Source organism: Elaeis guineensis, chromosome 5, assembly GCF_000442705.2.
Source record: "Elaeis guineensis isolate ETL-2024a chromosome 5, EG11, whole genome shotgun sequence".
Lineage (NCBI taxonomy): Eukaryota > Viridiplantae > Streptophyta > Magnoliopsida > Arecales > Arecaceae > Elaeis > Elaeis guineensis.
Window position 1 is genome coordinate 11,534,904 of NC_025997.2, and position 20,320 is coordinate 11,555,223.

Genomic DNA, 20,320 nt, shown 5'->3' on the forward strand with positions numbered 1-20,320 from the left:
TGGATCCAAAAAATCAAAAATAAAAATCAAAAAAAGGTTGTCTGGTCATGTTCAATCTATTAGATGGTCCACTAGATCAACTTATGTTAGAGCTCTAGAATGCAGCCAGCTCTTTTACTCAAGGAAGCAGAATTTTTCTCAAAAAAATGTTGGCCATCCATTTTGTAGGTCTTCTAGTTCACAAGTATCGCATGTCATGAAATAATTCCATTAGAAATTGCTAGCTGACCCTCTAAAGCACGTAATGTTGCTCTGGTACATGTCAATTTTAATAAGCTGCAATTACTTGTGCTTCACAACAACTTCCTCCCGAGATCATTTACTTCGAATTTGAACCAGATGGTAGCTGAGAGCTACACCCGCAAACGATAAAAAATAGCTATTTTTCATATTCTTACCTGTGGGAATTTTTAGTGACTCATGGAGGATTTAAACTAGGAGTGACAATTGAATTGGATTGGATCGAACCAAAAAATTATCAATCTAAATTTGATTTATTTATTAAATAAGTCAAAAATTTATATTTATTAAATAAATAATTCGATCTGACTCATTTATTTTATTTATTAAACAGATTAAATTAGATTAAATAAATTAAATAAGTTAAATAAGTCGAATTAAATGAGTCAGAAATAGGTTAAGTAGATTTTAAACAAGTTAAACATATAGATTAAATATGTTAAATGAGTTAAACAGATTATCTGATTCAATCGCTCTAAATATTAAACGGATTAAATAGATTAAATAGTTAAAACTCAAATTCGATTCAAATATTAAACGGATTAAACAAATCGATCTGTTTATGATTTAAAACTATTTAACCTAAATCCAAACTTATTTATAATGGATCAGACACGGATAGCATTATGGATCATATCATATTTTATTAGTTATAATTTAAATTCATAGAGCATATTTCATGAGTTATCAAGTTCAAATAATTTTAATTTTTTTTTCAAAAAACATGACTTTCTTTCTCTACCACAATTTGTAGCATCCTATATAGGTCATTTTTTTCAATATAAGTCATTTCACAATGAAACCGATATATGTCAAAATATGTTGCATGTCAAACGTATTTATAAGAAGAAAATTCAATATTAAAATAAATAAAATAAAGATTTAATATGGTCTAAATATAAAGAGAGAGTTGCGACAAGTAAGAGATAGATATGATTGAGAGGTCTAAAATTTCCATCCACATCTTCATCTCATCATCTACTATACCGTACTATCATGATATATAATGATCTAAATAGTCCATCTCATCATCCACTATACAATACTATCACGATATATAATGATCTAAATAGTCCCTGACATAGATGGCTGGTCTTGAATATAGATGAAAATGGATTAGCCAACAAAAATAATCTTTTTTTTATTAACTAATAGCCCCTACATTATCCAACTTGCCATTGGGTGGAGTGTCAATATCGTAATATGCATGCCGGCCAATGGCTAGCAAGTGTTGGAAGAAGGGGTTTTATAGCATGTGCAGCCATTGGAAACTTGTACCGAAAGTATTCAAAATGACATTATCCAACCACTTCCAACTTAGATAGCATACCACATTTGATGCCACCATCGATGATAAAAGTTAAAACTCCTATGCTTGCCAGCAATCAGAGTCAGTCCTGACATTTTAATCACACTCCGAGTACCAACCAAAAAGTTTGTTGGTACCAAAAGTAGCTTCTCAACATTGAAAGCATGCAATTGAACATTTGCTGGCCACTAATTGTTGTTCTCTTTCTCTGTTGACAATGGAGAATGGTTCGAATGAGGTGGACAATGCAAGATTAGATAAAGTCCAAGAAAGTTTAGGAGGCATTTGAAAAATATATGTTTTTTTAAATATAAGTATCATAAACCTTGAAATGTACAAAAGATATTATCCTACTCATCTAAACATTGTCGATTTAGTTCCTCATGATGCATCACCGAATGTCTAAACCTAACTAATTATAATATTGGATGGATCTCTCTCTTCCTCTATTAAAAATTATGATAAAATGTGACATGATCCTGCAACCATAGATTGGTTGATGATAGATGATATCATTGATAACAAAACATTATCCTACCAAGGAAAGAGGAATCACTAAGAAACATTTTATAGTTTAGTTATAAGTATTTCATGTAAATAAATCGTGAGAATTTTGCATCAGTGAATGACCTGTGAACATTGTGCCAAGGTAATTAAATTATATATGAAGCAAGTAACATAAATAAATAAGTAAATAAAGTTCAGTAATTAAGTGACAAGGCAATTTTAATTTCAATTTTATTTTGAAAAAAACTGATCTCAGTAGATGCCAATTATTTGACTTGCATGGAGGAAAAATGCATCGAAAAATCACAGGATCAGATTATAATATTCTATAGGCGACGGGTATCCACTCCACCCAACCCAAGTTGCAGGAAGACCCAATTCTTCAGTAGGGGAGGCGAAGGGAGAAAATAAGGCAAACAGTTTAGAGCTCAGAATTCTTTACTCATTCCAAAAGACGAGTAGGACCCTCCACCCCCCTCTTCCACGCGTAAATGTTTGGGTTCATGGGTCTCGAACCACCGAATCAGGTTACAAAAATCCACCGTCAATTCGAAGACCCAATGAACCTTGTGACCTTGAGGGCTCTCTCTGGAATACATTACATGCAATGGTCCCAAGAGATGATTAAATTATGCACAATATACTCGAACATTTTTTTTTTTTTTTTTTTAAATCTTGGACCGTTGATGAATATTTTGCCGCAGTTTTGCCGTTCATTCCAAAATAATGGAGCATGTAGCAGGATTCCAGAAGTCCTTGGGAGGTCCAATCGCATTATAGAATTGGAGCCACACCAGAAGCAAAGAAAAAATAAAGCCTCTCTCTTTCTTTCCTATTCGATCCTTGCAAGTTTCGGCAAAAAATAGTGCTGGTACTGTCAGTCATGCAGCGGAAAACGTGACGAACCTGTCAAGGAGTTGCGGTCTGGAAACATTATTTATTACCCCTCTTAAAGCTCCACGAAACTGGCAGGGACTCCTTTCCCTTTTTGTTTTTTTTTTTTGGGTGGGTGGGACCTTTTTCTTTTGAGTTATTTGCCGAGCAAAATATATAAGAAATAATTTGTACATATTTATTATTACACATATATTGAATATTTTTCTTGAAATATATTTGTTGAATGTTAAATCTGCTCGCTTGATTATTGTGGTGTTCCGATTTTGTTGGATGTCTTCAAACAGATGGTCGTTTTTGTGTGATATGAGTAAGGTAATTTGATACTGATAGATTTTTTTTTAATTTATTAATTTTTTTTTTTTTTTTGAGAAAGAGAGATGGAATGTTCAATCTAAAAAAATAAAGGAAAGAAAAAGGGTTGGAGTAAATGGCATGTTCTATTTTGTAATATTTTTTGGTTGATTTAATTACTTAGCCCCGGATGTTCTGCTAAAAAATCTATTTAGATCGAGATATTTATATTTTCTCACTTTCTTTGTAAATATACTTATTTATTTTTTATCCATATATCAAAAATTAAAATATATTTTAATAAAATGTAAAGATAAAAAGTATTTAATGTTGAATAGCATAGATTTAAGTGACTCTTATCTAAAATTTTATAAGATTATCCTCAGATAATCCTTGGGACATAATAGAAATATTTTTTTTTCTTTTTCTTAACATCTTGATTCTCTACATTGTAATATCTTTTATGATATTTTATGTTGTATTGGTTTGTTAGTAATGTTAAAATTTGAAGTAAGTTACTTAAGTTTAGATTTATAAATTTATTTGAAGCATATGAGCAAAAAAAAAAAAAAACATTCAAATTAATTAATTACTTATAAGATATGTTTTTTATAAATTTGTAATAGTCCTAATATATAAACAAATTAAATAATAAAAATTAATATATGAAATTGAAATAGAAAGAATTATTAAAAAAATAAGAAGCATCGTAATCAAAAGATAAAATCCAACAACAAAAATCTTAAATATTATCCTTATCGATAGGTAGTACCCAATCTTGAACAAAATAGAAGATATCGAAACTATCAATACATCAATAATATATAAAATATTCAACTAATTTACTATAAAAATATATATATATATAAATTTGACAAATCAAAAATCATCCATCTTAAAGTTTATAAACAAAATCTACCTTTTCGAGGACCGTAAACTATCCAATTGAACCTATTAAAACTTCTAGCCTCATCCTGATTTTTTGTACCCAATAATGAATTCAAAGTACTGTCATGAGCCAATTCATTCAACATCAATTGAGCTTCTACCCTCATGATGCATGACTTGTATCCAGTACTGGATCCAGAGATCCCACATTGGATGTTCTTAGCACCAACGCTTAAAGTATATTATTCATCCAAAACTTGATAAATAATAATTTTTTTATAATAAAAAAATAAAAACATATAATGCTTTCAGATACATACCGCTACATTTTTATATTATCCTAATTCTCACCTTGACGGAGGAAAGAAAAAAGAAATGGTCGGCCACGCGGTAGAAAAGGAAACCCCATCTTTTATAGAGAAAGAACGAAATTATTTTTTTTTAAAAAAATCCGGATAGAGAGACAAAACAAAACATAAAACCTCAGGGAGAGATGTCGGAGACAAAAAGCACAGAGCAAGAGCAGGAGATCGCGATTCTTCTCTCTCTCTCTTACCTTCTTAACCCCAAGAACCACTCGTTCCTGGAAATAAATTTATCCCCTCCGTTCCAACTCCTCCTCCCCCGCCTCCTCTTCTTCATAATCTCTCACTCCGACTTGGCGAAAGAAACGATTCCCCTCTAGGGTTAGGGTTTCCGGACGATTCCTTCTCCCATTTTTCGATCTTGCTCCGCGTCGAGTTCTTCTTGCCGATCAATTGCCGTCGTTTGCGGAGGATTTTGGGGGGTTTCTTGGTCGGATTTGTGCTCCGATGATGGAATCATCCGGCGGGAGCTCCGATCCCTACAGGAGCCAGAGCGGCGGTGGCAGCGGAGGTTCTTCGAGGCGGTATGGGGTTCACTTCTCGGCCTCCAACTTCATCCAGGCGCCGCTGTCCGCGCTTTTGGAGTATTCTGGGATTTTGCGGCCGAGACCGAGTCACCAGGAGAACGAGAGCTTGATCAGTGGAGCGGCCGGCAGTGCCTTGCGAGACCATGTCTCCGGGCGGCTTGATGATTCTGCCGTCGCCGGCACTGGCGGCGATGGTGAGGTGTCGATAAGGATCATCGGCGTCGGGGATCAGGAGACTTTGAGGATGGGTTCCGGCCAGCCGCAAGCGCTGGCTGTTGGTCCCGGTAGAGAGGGGAATTCCGGTGGTAATGGTGTTGGTTCTGAGACGATTCCGACTGTGTCTGAGAGGCAGGGAGGAGATGGAGGGACTGATGGTGGGGTTGGAGAGGTGACTTCTTCATCGTCCTCTTCTCTTCCATCATCAATCTCTGCGGTTGGTCCTCAGAGTACGGAAGGTGAGGCGAACGTTACAGGAGGTAACAACAGGGATTCTTCATACCAGAGGTACGACATGCAGCAGATTGCAAAATGGATCGAGCAGATTTTGCCATTCTCGTTGCTTCTGTTGGTGGTGTTCATCAGACAGCATTTGCAAGGTATACGTTTCTGAATCTTTGCTTTGAATTCTGAAACAGCTTTTCAGTTATATTTACACAAAAAGATCTCTGGGATATGTTGTACTAAGATCGTAATTTTTGATGGATTAGTGATGATAAATTCGTATAATCTTAGGAGTTCGTTCATTAAATATATAACCTTGAATGTGTCCCTAAGCATGCATTATCCTCATTATAAAGTTGTCGATACATGTACTGCTTATAATCTCGACAAACTATGATGATATGCTCTTGAACTTCTGGGAAAATTCTCCAGGATTACTGGATTGAGTAATTTTGGGTTCATGGTGGAATTGCTTAAAAGCTACTGTGTTCTCTGTCAAATTTATATGGCTGGTTACTAGCGATGCTTGATATGAGATAAGGGGTGACTTGTCACTGAAAGCTTTTCTCCTTTATCTTCTCACATATCTGCTGCTGCTCCACTCTGTGGTCTCAAATTCTCTTCTGCAGCTGCTCACGTTTCAGACCACTAAGATTTTGACACAGCTTAGAAATGTTAAACCTGTTTTACTGTTCTTTTGTGTGTTGACTCAATCCAACATTTTTCTGAACAAATAGTCTGTTTTACAATTAAGATGGGATGTTTAATATGACTTGATTTTGAGTTTGCTGGAGCCTTTTTTTTTTTAAACTCCTTGGTTGCTATTATCATAAACATGCACTTTCTTACATATGCAAGGATGTTTGTGAGCAACAATGAAGGGGAATTATCTCTTTCTTAATCCTGCTGTACTTGCACTTTAATGGTTACATTGCATGCATTTTGGTATCTTTTCACTTCTAAATCATCGTATGATGGGATATGCATGTAATTTTACTTTATTTTTCTGTTCCTATTTTTAAATTTATAACCTTCACCAGTGGACCTACAGGTTTCTTTGTCACCATTTGGATTGCTGCTGTGATGTTCAAGTCTAATGATATATTACGGAAACAGACTGCTCTAAAGGTTTGTTATCTTTTATGGTAAATTTCCTTTTCCATTTAAAGATATGTACCAATTTCACCCCTCTGCAACCTTATAAATGCTATAAGGAATATCTGATTTGTTTTCTGCTTATACTTACTGCTCTGCCGCCACCCCCCCACCCCCAACCAAAAAAAAAAAAAACTGAAAAAAAGTTAAAAGTTACTTTCAGGGTGATGTAACAGCTTGTCATCATATTTAATAATGTTTTTGAAAAATTCTTTTCAAGTCTAACACCTCACTGATGCAGATGTGACATTTTCATTTTTTTGGTAATGCTTTTTGTGGTGTTTTGAAACTTTCCTGCATATTGATGAGAAAGATTTAGAAACCTAATTATCGTTAAGAGCTTCTTCATATTTACTTTCTGGACAAGGATCTGAAAGCTCTGTTTTTTTATTAGATAAGCTGGTTGTGTATATCATATCAGTCATCAGATGGGAGCATCGATTTTTCCCATACTCTAGTCCAGTTACTCTAGATGTTGATTTTGGTAGACCTATTTTATAACTGGATTTCTGCACTTGGCGTTGACACCCCTTCTAATATTTAATCTTATCATACCTTCCATTTCACTTCAATTATTGTGGAATTAGCAATTTACACATTTTACTCATCCGCTGGAAGAAGTGCCAATATACATACAAAGAGTCTTGCCCAGTATTCTTGCCAAAAAAAGGTGCTTGCCCAATGCCATGTTGTTGTGGAAGGAACTCTTTTGCCTTTGCTACTAACAAAACGGTGCCATCACAAGCCTTACCACTTGCAAACTTAGGACAAACTTAGAAACTGTTGATTCTCTAGTCCTGTCCAATATTATATCAAATTTATCACCTTTTTAGGAGAAAACCTAATTTTCTTTTTCTAGAAAACCAAAACAAAGCAATATAAGATCTCCCTCCTCTTTTACTCTCTCCTCTCTTTGCAGCGATATGACAAATTACAGGCGTAGCCAAATGTTCCTCTGGTATTATACTTTCGCTCTTCTCTTGATGTCATATGGCCACCCTATAAGCATGACAACAAGTTCTTGCCCATTGTTATTTTGGAATATTTTCATATCATGAAGATTGTTCTTTAGGCAATTAACTAGGTGAGGTCCTGGGTTTTATAGCAGCTCTTGTATTTTGAATCAGTATTTAAACCCCTTTGGGCTGCCATTCATTTGGCTCTTTGGTTAAATTGTGCCTTTGAAATGAATGCAGCTTTATATATTAAAAGTTGTCTTCCTCTTGTATACAAGTCATTCTTTTGCCTAAAGTTGCTTTGATTGGTCCAAAATGTGGCACCGATTTCCAGATGTTCATATAAGTTGATGACTGATTTTATAATGTGTTCAATCTATGGAGCCTTTCCAACTCTCAGTCATGCTTTGTAGTTGATCCTATATTTAACGGGAAAAGGCTTTGGTGGTGGTGGTGATGATGATATTTAAACCTCATGCCATAGGCAAGGCTTAAGTAGTTTATGAAGATGTAAAATACAAATATACTACTGTGTCTGTTCGTATGTCATCTAACTTGGTAAAGGAAGGTTGGGAAATGTTGATATGGTCAAGATAGTCTATGATCCTCAAATTTTATTTCTATTATGCTAAACTAAGTTTCTCTGAAGTATATCAAGGCAAGGGACTGTATCAGGTATTAAAATGAGAGAACAGTTCTGGAAATTTTAGGAAGCATGGGATTTAATCTGTAAGTTAGTACCATACTTGCAGTTTTTTTTTTTCCCTGTTTCTGAGCAAGCTTATTGTGAACTAGTTTCAACTGGCGAAAGAGATAAGCAGTCGGTTGAGAGTGATGTCAATGGAGTTATGGTAACAGTAGCTATGGTTGAGCTGGGTCTGGGAGTGTAAACCCAAGGAAACAGTATTCAGCAATGCTGAATAATTGCATCTCTAAGCTTGGGAAAGGGTTGGAGAGACTTTTTGAAGGGAACACAACTATACCCATTTCTAAAGCCTTCTAGGATCCTCATCTCTCCTCTCCATGGATCATACCTGGAAGAATGCCTAAAGTAATTGACACCTTTAAATCTAACTGCTGATGTTTTCTACTTCAGCCACAACTATTTACCAAATGTCTACAGACATTGCCATAAGAACACCAAGTCATGCCCCTTAGTCTTTGGATTGTATTCCAATGCTTCTCACTTCCTTATTATGACTCGAGGCTGATGCTTTTAGGGATCAATTAAATGCGTTATGACTGGAAAAGACTCAACACTATGGCATTATTGGGCCTCCGTTGTGTAGGTTTTTGTCAGATGGTGTAATGCCTGTTATTGGTGACATTGATATATCTCATTTTTTTTTTCCTTTGCTTGGACCCGTCTGCTTCTTGTTTCTGGATAATGCACTAATGAAATTATACTAAATGAGTGATCCTATGTAACGAGGTGTCATATTATTATTGTTTGTTGCTTTCTGCAGGGAGAGAGAAAAATCTCTGTGCTTGTTGGGATTACATTAGTTTTCATGATTCATGTGTTTGGAGTCTATTGGTGGTACAGGAATGATGACATTCTGTACCCACTGGTCATGCTTCCTCCAAAGGAAATACCACCTTTTTGGCATGCAATTTTCATCATTATGCTGAACGGTATGTACTTTGCTGTTTAAATGACTATTTATATGCTTTGATAGTTTTGATTTCAGAAAACATTTCACGAATAAAATTTGTTTGAAAAAATTGAGTTTGCATTTCAGATGTTTTCATTGATAATGGTTTTTTCAGCAATAAAGAAATACTTTAGCTTGGTACCGCAAAACACGAAAAAAAAAAATCCTGCCTTTACTTCATCCCAAAGTCGCTATTTCTCCTGTCTTATAATCATGGAAAATTTCTTGGACGATGCAAATATATTTCATCATATATTTACTTTCAATAACTAAAACAAAGATTGCCTTGCCCATTTAAACTTATTGGAGTATACCTTTAGAGGCATCTCATTTAGAGGGATGTCTGGAATCTTTTATTTGTCACTTTTTTTTTTCCTTTACCATTTTCTTCTTGTTTATTTTATTTCTTTGCTGATTTTTTCTTCATGATGACATTAAGTAAGATATGCAAATCCTGATCCATGTTACTGCAATATCGAATAGTCTCCCTAAAAAATCTGCCTTATACTATCTCCTACTGGACATAGTGTATGTTCATTCAAGATGATTATTTTAGGTAGGAATAAGCTGGAAAAGTGTCACATGTCTGCATCATTGGTGATATACATCTTGTGCCTGGTTGTGTCCTCTCTCTTTCCCCTTTCTGGAGGCTCACTTACACGCCATTTCACTGTGTTGATATGCTCTTCTCAGCACTTAGAGTTTTGCATTCCGGTCCCATTAATGTGTAATCCTTAGGAGTCGGAATCTTCTACCTAAGATGATGCACCTATTTTAAATTCTTCCCAGAATCTAGAAAATGTGCTTGCTTCCTGGACACTCCCTTACTAAAGGTGTTTCTAAAGCATGCACTGTGTTTTGGCAACCGCTCCTGATTCTAGTAACTGTCTCTATTCTTTTTCAAGTTTTGAGAATTATTTCATGGGACAATGTGCTAGGTGTTGGTTTTATGCATTTGCATGTTTTAGAGCCAAACTATATTAAATTGGATGCAGTTTGACCAACATGATTGAATTCAAAGAAATGACCTGGACTAATTTAAATGCAAAGTACCTTTCTGGCCAAGCATGACTGAGTCGACAACTAGATGGTTCTTATCCAGTTTTTAATTCTATCTAAAATAATATATGGCATAGTTTGGAAGACAATCCCACATTCAAAACCCATCCAAGTGGGATGAACCATCTTGAACGAAAATTAAGTTGTTCCAAAGTTGACCCATTCCCTGTGCTTTGCATGGGGGTTAGGAATGCTGAATCAATTTGTAACTATATATTATTGGGAATGGATGCCCTAATGGCTTTCCACCATTTCTTGGGGTCGCTATACAGCATTTTTGGATCTTTTGCAAGGTTTCAATGGCATTTTATTGTCTGGTTGGTGCGGCTTTTGGTTACTTGATGTAGCATTTGAATTAGAGGAACGGAAAAGTGCTTTATAAGAATCAAGGAGGTTGTTATTCAAGGTGTGTGCAGTATGCAAATGGCTTCTTTACATTTGTAGGTGCAGCATCTTGCAAAGCCCATCTTGATTCTGTAAGAAGGTAAATCTTTTAGAACATTTAGAAGAGTGGTTGATGAGGGGTCTTCCCTTCCTTTCTTAAATATTCTCTCTGAGTCATCAAAGCCTTAACTAATTTAAAGGGGCTCAGCTGGCTCCTTTGCCCTAGGCTACTGCCACTTTATATGAAGCTCTTATCTTTGGGTTGATATAATGACTTCGCATGCTTGGAGAAAATATACTATATATACATGAATTTGGGTGTCTAGACATGTTGACCTTGGACAATATGGGGGTGTTTGGTTGAGGGATAAATTTTGGAAGGGATATCCCTTGCACTGTTCGAGGCATAACCATTCCATGGAATAAAACTTTTTTGGTGTTTGGCTAGATGGATAAGTGCAGGGAATAGGGGCATTTAATTCATATTGAACTTCATGATAGTCTGGATTTTATCACAAAGACCAAACTGGCCTCTCACTTTTTTGAGTGTTTGTAAAGTGAATAAGGGCACAATGGTAATTGAAGAACTATTCGGTGATATAAGTCCACTCCATTTTGATGGAATGTACTTATCCTGTTTGGGTCCACTTATGCCCCTACCATGTATAAGCTCCCTTTCCATGGCCCTTTTTAGTGTTTGGCAAGGACACTTCCCATTTGGAGAGAGATATCCCCACTTATTCCACAACTGAACACCTCCGAAGACACACTGTGGCACTGTGGTGAGACTTCATATTTCATATTGTTGAAGCATGATAAAATTTTTCAACATTACATCAATCAAAGATGAATATTTTCAAGCTTGGCACGTCTCCTTCCAGTTGGTTTCTTTAATATCACTTAAATTCATGGTGTTAGTAGTTCTGTATGACTTAAATAATTTAATATTGTATACTCTGTGACATATATGCAAACTTGCATATTGCTTCTCATCATATTAGATTCTTCTGGATAACTTGATTCTCAGCACTTGCATCTTGCTTTCCTGGTCTTGTTGAAAGGAATGAATGCCGTGTTGTTGGACTTGGGCCTTCCCCCCTGCTTCTATGATTGACCTTTTCTTCTCTGTGTGGTTAACTGGATTCCCAAATATTGTAGACTGCTATGCATAAAATTGATATTTAAATTAGAAATGAATAGATAATTTTGTTAATTATTCAATCTGCAAATCATGCTGCTATAGTGCCATAGCATGCATCTGAGTTTACATGTATTAAATGTTTAACATATATTAAGTATACAGATTCATATACAGACAACAGACTGGTAACTTAGATGAGTTAACTTGCAAGTTAATACGAAAGTAATAGATAATAATTAACAATATAAAAATTTAAAAATTAAAGATTTGAGAAAAAAGTGAAAAATGGTAATACAGGTGAATTTCTTTTTCCACATTATTGATTTGGTTTTTTAGTATGAATACTTTTACATGCATTCATGGTTATACATGTTAAAAGTAAAATACAAGGGCAGCAATTATTTTTTGGTTATTGTCCATGTGAAAGACTCACAAGGTTTTTAGAAAGTGAGATGCCCTCCAATCCTTGTTTGGACATATCCACAAGCCTCCTGTAGAGGCAAGGGGTGGCAAATCCACATGTTTCTATTTTAGTTGCATTAGGAGTCCAGAAGAAAGAAAATAACATGGAAAAAGTGAAAACAGAAAAACTTTATTTGTTGGAGCTAAGAGAGGCAGATTGGACGTAAACTGGTTGATTGTTTAGATTTAGGGATAAGTCTGATGTTAAAGATGGGTTAGATTTAGATCTTTCTCTGCAGATTTTAGTTGCTTCCAAGTTAAATCATTTATCCATTGAAATGATCAACTGATCCTTTCAAGATAAATGAGGTATACGTGATCTGAATCCAATTCCATGGAATGCTGCTCCATCCATTTTAACTAGGATTTCACTGATCCAGTCTGGATTAGGTAATTCCCGTTTTGAAACATTTTTTAAACACTGCATGAATCCTGCGCAAGTGTACAACTGGCCTTTTGTTTCTTAGATATTTTGACAAAGATATTCTACCTATTCATTTTAAACATTATTTGAATCGAACGTGCAAGAATTATATCATTTTATACCAAAACTTCTTTCTAAAGTTTATTGCTTGCTTTTCAGTCTTACAATTTAGTATTACTACTTTAGGATAAAGTAGTTGTCTTTTTCATAATTGCCTATCAGTGGTTTAGCTACATCAATGTGATTCATCATTTGTTACAACTTCCCAGATACTATGGTGCGCCAGGCAGCTATGGTTGTTAAGTGTGTGCTGCTGATCTACTACAAAAACAGTAGGGGCCGTAACTATCGTAAGCAGGTAATCTCGTGGTTCTTATGTCTCTAGTTATACTTTTAAATGTCTCCAGGATTGTTTGAAGCAGTTTCTTATGATATTTAGATGTGGTACTTGAAATTTAAGTAGTGGCAAATTTGAGTAGTTGTTAGATGGAGCAAATAAGAACTGTTATACTTTGCTTGCATGGACACCATAATGGACTTTTGTGAATTGTTCGTTTAATTTGAGGGCAATAGATGTGGTTAGAATTGCAGGAGGCTGTAATATTTCAACCACTTGGTCAATATTTTTACAGCAAGTTTATATCATGTGGTATCTTGGAGGGGCTAAGAAGATCAGTCCAGCTGGTCAGTTCAGTCTGGTTTAGCATTTGGGGCCAGATATGATAGTGTGTTGGTTATGGAATGGTAACTTGAATTGAGGTTGTTGAGTGATATTGGTGTTTCATATCCAAAGGTTTTGGAAGGGTTTTAACAAGAGTTGCTATAACTTGGATTGGGTTGTAATGTTTGGTATATATAGAGTAGAGGTGGCTGCGACTTTGTGATTGACTCTTGGACTATATTAGTTTAGGTGGCAGACTTGAAAGGTGATAATGGTATACATCGATGAATTGGAAGCTCATTAGGTGATAACTAATGGAGCCAACCTCTCATTCTTACGATGGCAAAAATATTAAGCTGAGTATCTGCAGCCACCAGTAACAGTAATTAGTTTATCTTAATGAAAGGGCAACCAACTCATGCCTTTTTCGTGAGGTAATAATTGCACACTTCTGCCGACCTTGTATTACAGTTTCTGGTGTGGACTGCTCATCCTCATGTAAAAAATTTTTTATGAAGCTTGTTCTCATCCACATGGAGTTTGTTGTAGCTGTTATTCTCCTTTTTGAGCACAAGAAACACAATCAAACATGTTATTTAGAAATTCTTTGTTGTTATTGCTTGTGAAATGTTAAATATTTAACTCTTTCCCTTTCAACAGCTTCAAGAAATGTATTGAGGATTTATTTTCTGCAAATATACAGCACATTTATTTAGATATTTGGAGTGGGTGAAATCCATAATACAGAGCATCTATTCCATGGATGCTTCATATATATTGTCTAATAAGGCTGCCTACAAAACCTGGTTCTAAGAATATAGTTTGCAATTTTTTGATGTTCAGATAATAGATGCTGTTTACTTGCAAAAGTACTTGATTATGCATCAATGAAAATGATCGTGATAGGCATATGCAAGAATATTGAGAAAAAGTCATTTTGTTTGGGTGGGAATTGATAGAAGTTTTCCCTTTTGGCAAATCTCAATCATATTGGAAAGTGTGGCCTTTTATCATTTACCAACTTCAGACAAGGCATACTATAAAAGGTAGCATGCTAGACACTCCCACCTGATATATGATTATCTTTACTCTCTAAAACATCAAAACAAAGGAAAAGATTGCTTGAATCTGTGTTTTTTACGTAATAATTTTTGAGCATAGTCCACAAAAAAGGGACTCTATATGGTATTGCTTGCTCAACAATCAATTATTGATGGATTGGCAAGTTATTTGCATCTAAGAAAGTTAGAAAAATGAAATAGGCATGTCAAGATGCGTTTTTTCAAAATCTTTAATAAATTATCATGACCAGTTTAGATGAACAAGATAATAATAAATGTCTCTATCAACCGTTATGCAATTGACTTTTTTTTTATTTGAATAAAATTGTCCCAGTAAGGAAAAATGCAGACCACTAGTATACTTCCTATGAAAGGATTAATGGGCTTCATGTTTATTATGATACATGAATGATGGGGTTCAGCTTGCTATATTCTCATTGTTCCCAATATTCTGAGTCCTTTTTTATCTAATTGGAAATTTTCTTTTCTCAATGACATGGTCTAAACTTACACTGTTTTCTATCTGTTTGATATCTAGATAGAGGCTTGTCAATGATCATGGCATAGGAAACCCTGTAAATTGTGATTTTCTGCCTTTTTTTATAAAAAAATTGTTTGGGGTTATTGTTTTACTGAAAACTTGTTTTGAACATAATCGGATTCATTTTGCAAATTTTTGACAGTTGATAGTAAGCAAATTTATTGGGTTTCTTCAAATTTTTTTCAGGGTCAGATGCTAACACTTGTGGAGTATCTTTTACTTTTGTACCGTGCTTTGTTGCCAACTCCTGTTTTGGTACCGATTCTTCCTAAACAAAGAATATGGTAGCCTCTTTTCATCTCTTACCACAGGGCTCTATCTTACGTTCAAGCTGACTTCAGTTGTTGAGAAGGTATATTTCCTTTTCTGGTTTTTATTTGTTTTGTTGAAATGTAAGGATCTTTTTCTACTCCAAACTTTTGAATCAACTTTCCAGGATGACACCATGGTTTCACCTTCGTCGCTAGTAAAGAAATGAGGAGGGAATTTCTTTTTACATTCATTTAGCCTGTGATTTGCAGGTTCAGTCATTCTTTGTGGCACTGAAGGCATTGTCGCGCAAAGAAGTGCATTATGGGTCTTATGCAACAACAGAACAGGTAAGCTGTTGACTTTGCATGTCCTCGACCTTAACAGCAACTAAAAAGCCTGTATGATCTATATGTGATGGCTTGGGCTGGCTTTTAGAATCATTCCATTCGTTGAGGGTGAAAGGATGGTTAAATGGAAAATGACCCCTCCAATCCATTTCCTTCACTCTGGTCTACCAAATGCTAAACAAGTAACTAATTTATGGGAGCAAAGTGGATGTTTAAAATTTGTGTGGCTCAAGGGAAACTATTCCAACCCTAGAGGGTGAATTATTTATTCCGGAGCAAAGTGAACAAGGACTGTTAGCCCATTTATGCAATGTTAACCTATTCTGCAACCAAAGATGTCTTAAGGGTATGTTTGGTTGTTCCAAAAACTCTGGAAGATGAAAATGTTTTCCAAGGTAGGATGTAGTCAAATTTAGAAAACCCATTTCTATACTCTTTTAGTTGTCCCATCATCTAAACAGTTGGAAAATTCAACTTCTTGAAGAACTTCAGTTTCCCAAAACCTTTCCCAAGCAATCAAACATATCCTAAGAGTAACATTGAATTAACTCAAGGATATGCTGATCCATTTCCTTAGCTTTCAGTCATGTTTTCGTTGTCTTATATCTCATACTACTAGGACCAGTTTATCTTAAGTATGAGCCTCTTTCACTCATCAAGCTTCCTCTTCTTGTTGTCGCAAATGAAAAGCTTACCTGAAATTATACCATCGTTTTGTCCTCTTGTCAATGCAACTGAAAGCATATTTAGGTGCGCTCCTTTTCACCTTTCTCTTTTGTCTTACCACATCTACCCCAGCAGGATCTTGCTATTCTCAACGAGTGTGCTTGTGTTCTTTCTGTGTAGCCAACGATGCAATACTTTGAAGTATCATCAAATGTTGACTTTAAAAATCGACCAGCCTCAGTTATCTTTGTAACTCAAATGGTGATTTCCCCCTTCAGAGTTTGTAAGTATGTCCCACTGTAGATCTGAAAAGAGAGCTTGTACATAGAGCATAAATGTGGAGCAACACAAACTACCCACAATTTTGGCCATCATATAGAGAGGGGGCCAATTGCTAATGGCCTAATATACTCACCCTTTTTCCATTCTACTTAGCATTGGAGTTTTCTTACCCATGCAAATCCAATGGTTGCAAACATGCTCTTAAATCATTTGTTCTCTTATTGGCATTTCCGACTCTCATTTTTGGTTACTGTATTGTTGCTTCTCTCTCTCTCTCTCTCTCTCTCTCTCTCTCTTTTTGAAATCTCCTAGAAATATTATGGGTTTTAGATTAATAAATCAAAGTGTTTAACGTGTTCCAGGATTTCTATTGAAAACCTCTGCCATGCATTAAGGGATGTTAAGGAATTTTTACTGTCTTTTAAAAGTTAGGTGCGGTGCCTTCAAAGGCGAACATGCTAGGCCCTTAGCCCATGTTTGAGCAACTCACTTTCCCATGTAAGTTTGGGGTACAATGGTTATTGGCCACCCATGAAGAGCAACCTCTTCTCAAATCAAGTGGATAGGCCTCATTAACTCCATATGCAGTAATAAGTGGACTGCAAATGTCTGCCATTCTTTTATCTAAAGTATTTTATGCATGGATCGAGGTATTTTGTGCTAGTGCGTTGCTGAACTAGGCTGGAATTGTACATACCATGCTATGTCATGCCATGTTGTGCCGGTACCCGGTGCTCTCTGACACAACTGCATTCGAAGAACTGGCATGGTACCTAGCTTGCTGTCCATATGCTTCAATGAACATTCTAATCTGTCATACTAGGTAGCCAGTGCTTGTTTAGTTTATCTGTCAGGTAGACAGATTAAGATTGAAGAAGTTTCTTATCCTGCCCCAACATACCTGTCATGTTCATAACTTTGCTCTTGAGTATCATGAAAAGCATTCAAGTTCATTACTCTTGAATATCATGAAAAGCATCCAAATGAAGAAATAGATGACCATTGAACTCTTGCTGCAAAGATGGCCGGAAAACATTGTAAATGATACAGATTAGTTCTGTTTTTTGATTGAGAATTTGCCAATTGAGAGTTTGGAAAAGGGGAATTTTCATTCTTGAGATCATGTTTGCATCATCATCATCGTCGTCAATGAGTCTGGAACTTGAGAATAATCATAATCATTGAGCCAATCATAAAAAAATATGTAAAAAACTATGAAATGAATCGAAATCTGAAATTCGGATTTATCATTAAATTTTATCAACTGATTAAGGAGTTATAGCCTCTCTGTACCAAGGCTGGCAAAATCCAGTGCTGCAGCTTACCTGTTCTTGCTGTTGAGGAGGATTAATTACTATTGTTGTTGTCAATGCTGTTGTCGTCTTTGATGTTTTTTGTGGTGTTGGGGGGCATTTTTTGGACTTGAATTTCAGAACCAATGATATGCATTAACATGTGATGGAATCAATGCAGGTTGTTGCAGCTGGTGATCTGTGTGCTATCTGCCAGGAGAAGATGCACGCTCCCATTTTGCTTCGCTGTAAACACATATTCTGTGAAGATTGTGTTTCTGAATGGTAGCATGTCTAAGCTCTACCATTTCTTTTCTGCTTTGTCCATCTCTCTCTCTCTCTCTGTCACACACACTCGCGCGCACCCCACCCCCTCCACACCCTTGCCACCCCCTACACTCAGGCCTTTGCTTTCCTTTATGCATTTTATTTCCAGTGCTACCACATATTCCAAATAAACTTCACCTGATTTTCATTGAACTGAGTGGTCTATATGAACGGTTACTGTACCGAAATTCATATTCAACTCCATTGCAGGACATCCTGTGAATCTATGACAAAATGTGGCATCACGTGCCTTGTGTGTTTATGCCTACAATTTGGCAGCATAACAAGAAAAACTGTGCAGCAAGCAGCCTGTTCTTAATTGCTAGTATGATCAACTGCATTGTCATTTTTGTTTAGGCATGGCTGAGAAGCTGTGGTAATTTCATTATGTTAAGAAGCTAACCAGGTTTGCTATATTAAGCTCATCAATGATGTGGATCTTTAACTTGGATGCCCCATAGTTGATTTTGGACTGGAGGAGCAGATACCCTTTCCTCTTGAGAGGAGCAAAGCCCATCTCATGTACACATACGTAGGCAATAATGCTAGAAATTTTGATTTACTTTCAGGAAGTTTAATTTAGTCACAATTTGGTACAAAGTTCAGGATTTCACTGTTTCTTTCATGCAATCTTGTGAAAACATTGTATTGGCACTTCTCTTTAATTATTTATGCTTCTTGCAGGTTTGAGAGAGAACGCACATGCCCATTGTGCAGGGCATTGGTGAAACCAGCAGATCTTCGCTCGTTTGGTGATGGTTCCACGAGCCTGTTTTTCCAGTTATTCTAGAATACCCTGGCAGCAAACTAAACTGATTACCTCTACGCCAACTCTGGTCTGAAATGAGTAGGATGACCTCATTTCCCTGCGTTGCCATTAGGCCCATGCTCTGATGTAGCCAGATCCACACCCATGTTCTTGCTGGAGGTCATGACTGGAATTGCTACAAAATTTGTTGAGACAGCTTTTTTGTCCATATTTCCTCAACCAATCTATATATGCCCTTGTTGGGAAATTTCAACAGAACAGATGGAGAAGTACGATATTATATATAAGTATATAATTTATATTACATTGTGAAAAGTTATTAATATATGAGCATCTTTTCAATATATGCGTAAAAGTCAATTTGTACAGATCTGGTGGTGCTTGATGGTAGCCATGTACATTCGCAAACATAGCTCGTCTCATTTTTCTTTTTTGCGGACTTCAGTGTTCTAATCTGTGTGGTTCAAACAGATGGGCTCCAGTCATGGCTAAGCGTGGTGGTGGGAGATGTTGCGTCGGAGCCCAAATACAGGCAGTGGTTGGAGGCTGCGAGGAGCGTTTGCGATAAAAGGAGTAGGTAAGTAGATTGCTGTTAACCCAAGGAGTCAATGCCTCTAGCAATCCAGCTGATTGAGCTTCTTCTTAAGCCAGAGAAAGCATTGAGTTCAAGCTGGAAGGTAATGCTGGTACGATTATGAAGAGGAATGCTGCCAACCAACGAGATTCTCCCGACTCTCTCACAAATCTGGTTCCAATGGTAGCAGGTTTAACTGAACTGTCAAAACTGATTTTTAATCTCTCCCGTTGTATGGGTTACAAACACTAAAGGGAAAAGGAGTTACCTGAAGATGCGAGGGTTCAGCACGAATTCGCCGTTGATGGATTCTGAACGGTCAAAACAAATTCCTCCGCCCAGACTCGCATATATTTTGTTAGGTGCTGAACGCACATATTATATCAGAGGCAGGGTCAAAAGTCCAAGTATTTAAATAATGGGTCGTTTCTGAGAAAATAATTAAATCAATTAATGAAAAGTCGCCACCATCTGACGGCTGAACTGGGCAATTTCAGCAGCAAATATGCGGATGGTTGGACCTTGATTTGATGACTTGCAAAATTATAACGAAACCCCCGAAGGGCAGTTTCAAATCTTTGCTTTAGAACAACAATACAATCATATTTATTACGCTTCAGCTTGGCCAGGCTGGAAAATGGATCGCATGCCACTCTCCACCAAGCCATATGGGCCTTTTCGACCGCAAAAGACAACCCCAGATGCCACCGATATTACCTCCACCTTTATCACCCAGAGTTGAAAATATTTTAATCAATATCTTTCATAGGTCATAATAACTTAAACATTTGTCAAACACCTGCATACAAAGGTAATATTTGCAACAATATAATAGCTTAAAATTTGT

At 36.2% G+C, this 20,320-nt stretch overlaps 1 protein-coding gene across 1 annotated transcript; it reads left to right on the forward strand.

Moving 5' to 3' along the window:
- The first annotated feature begins 4,576 nt into the window (after window positions 1-4,576).
- LOC105044863 (uncharacterized) lies at window positions 4,577-19,254 on the forward strand. The gene is given in 9 exon segments (XM_073257510.1): window positions 4,577-5,620; window positions 6,517-6,593; window positions 9,043-9,211; window positions 12,971-13,059; window positions 15,151-15,216; window positions 15,218-15,316; window positions 15,486-15,563; window positions 17,985-18,088; window positions 18,815-19,254. Coding segments are annotated over 9 exon segments (1,464 nt in total). The 5' UTR covers window positions 4,577-4,944; the 3' UTR covers window positions 18,921-19,254.
- The last annotated feature ends 1,066 nt before the right edge of the window (window positions 19,255-20,320 follow it).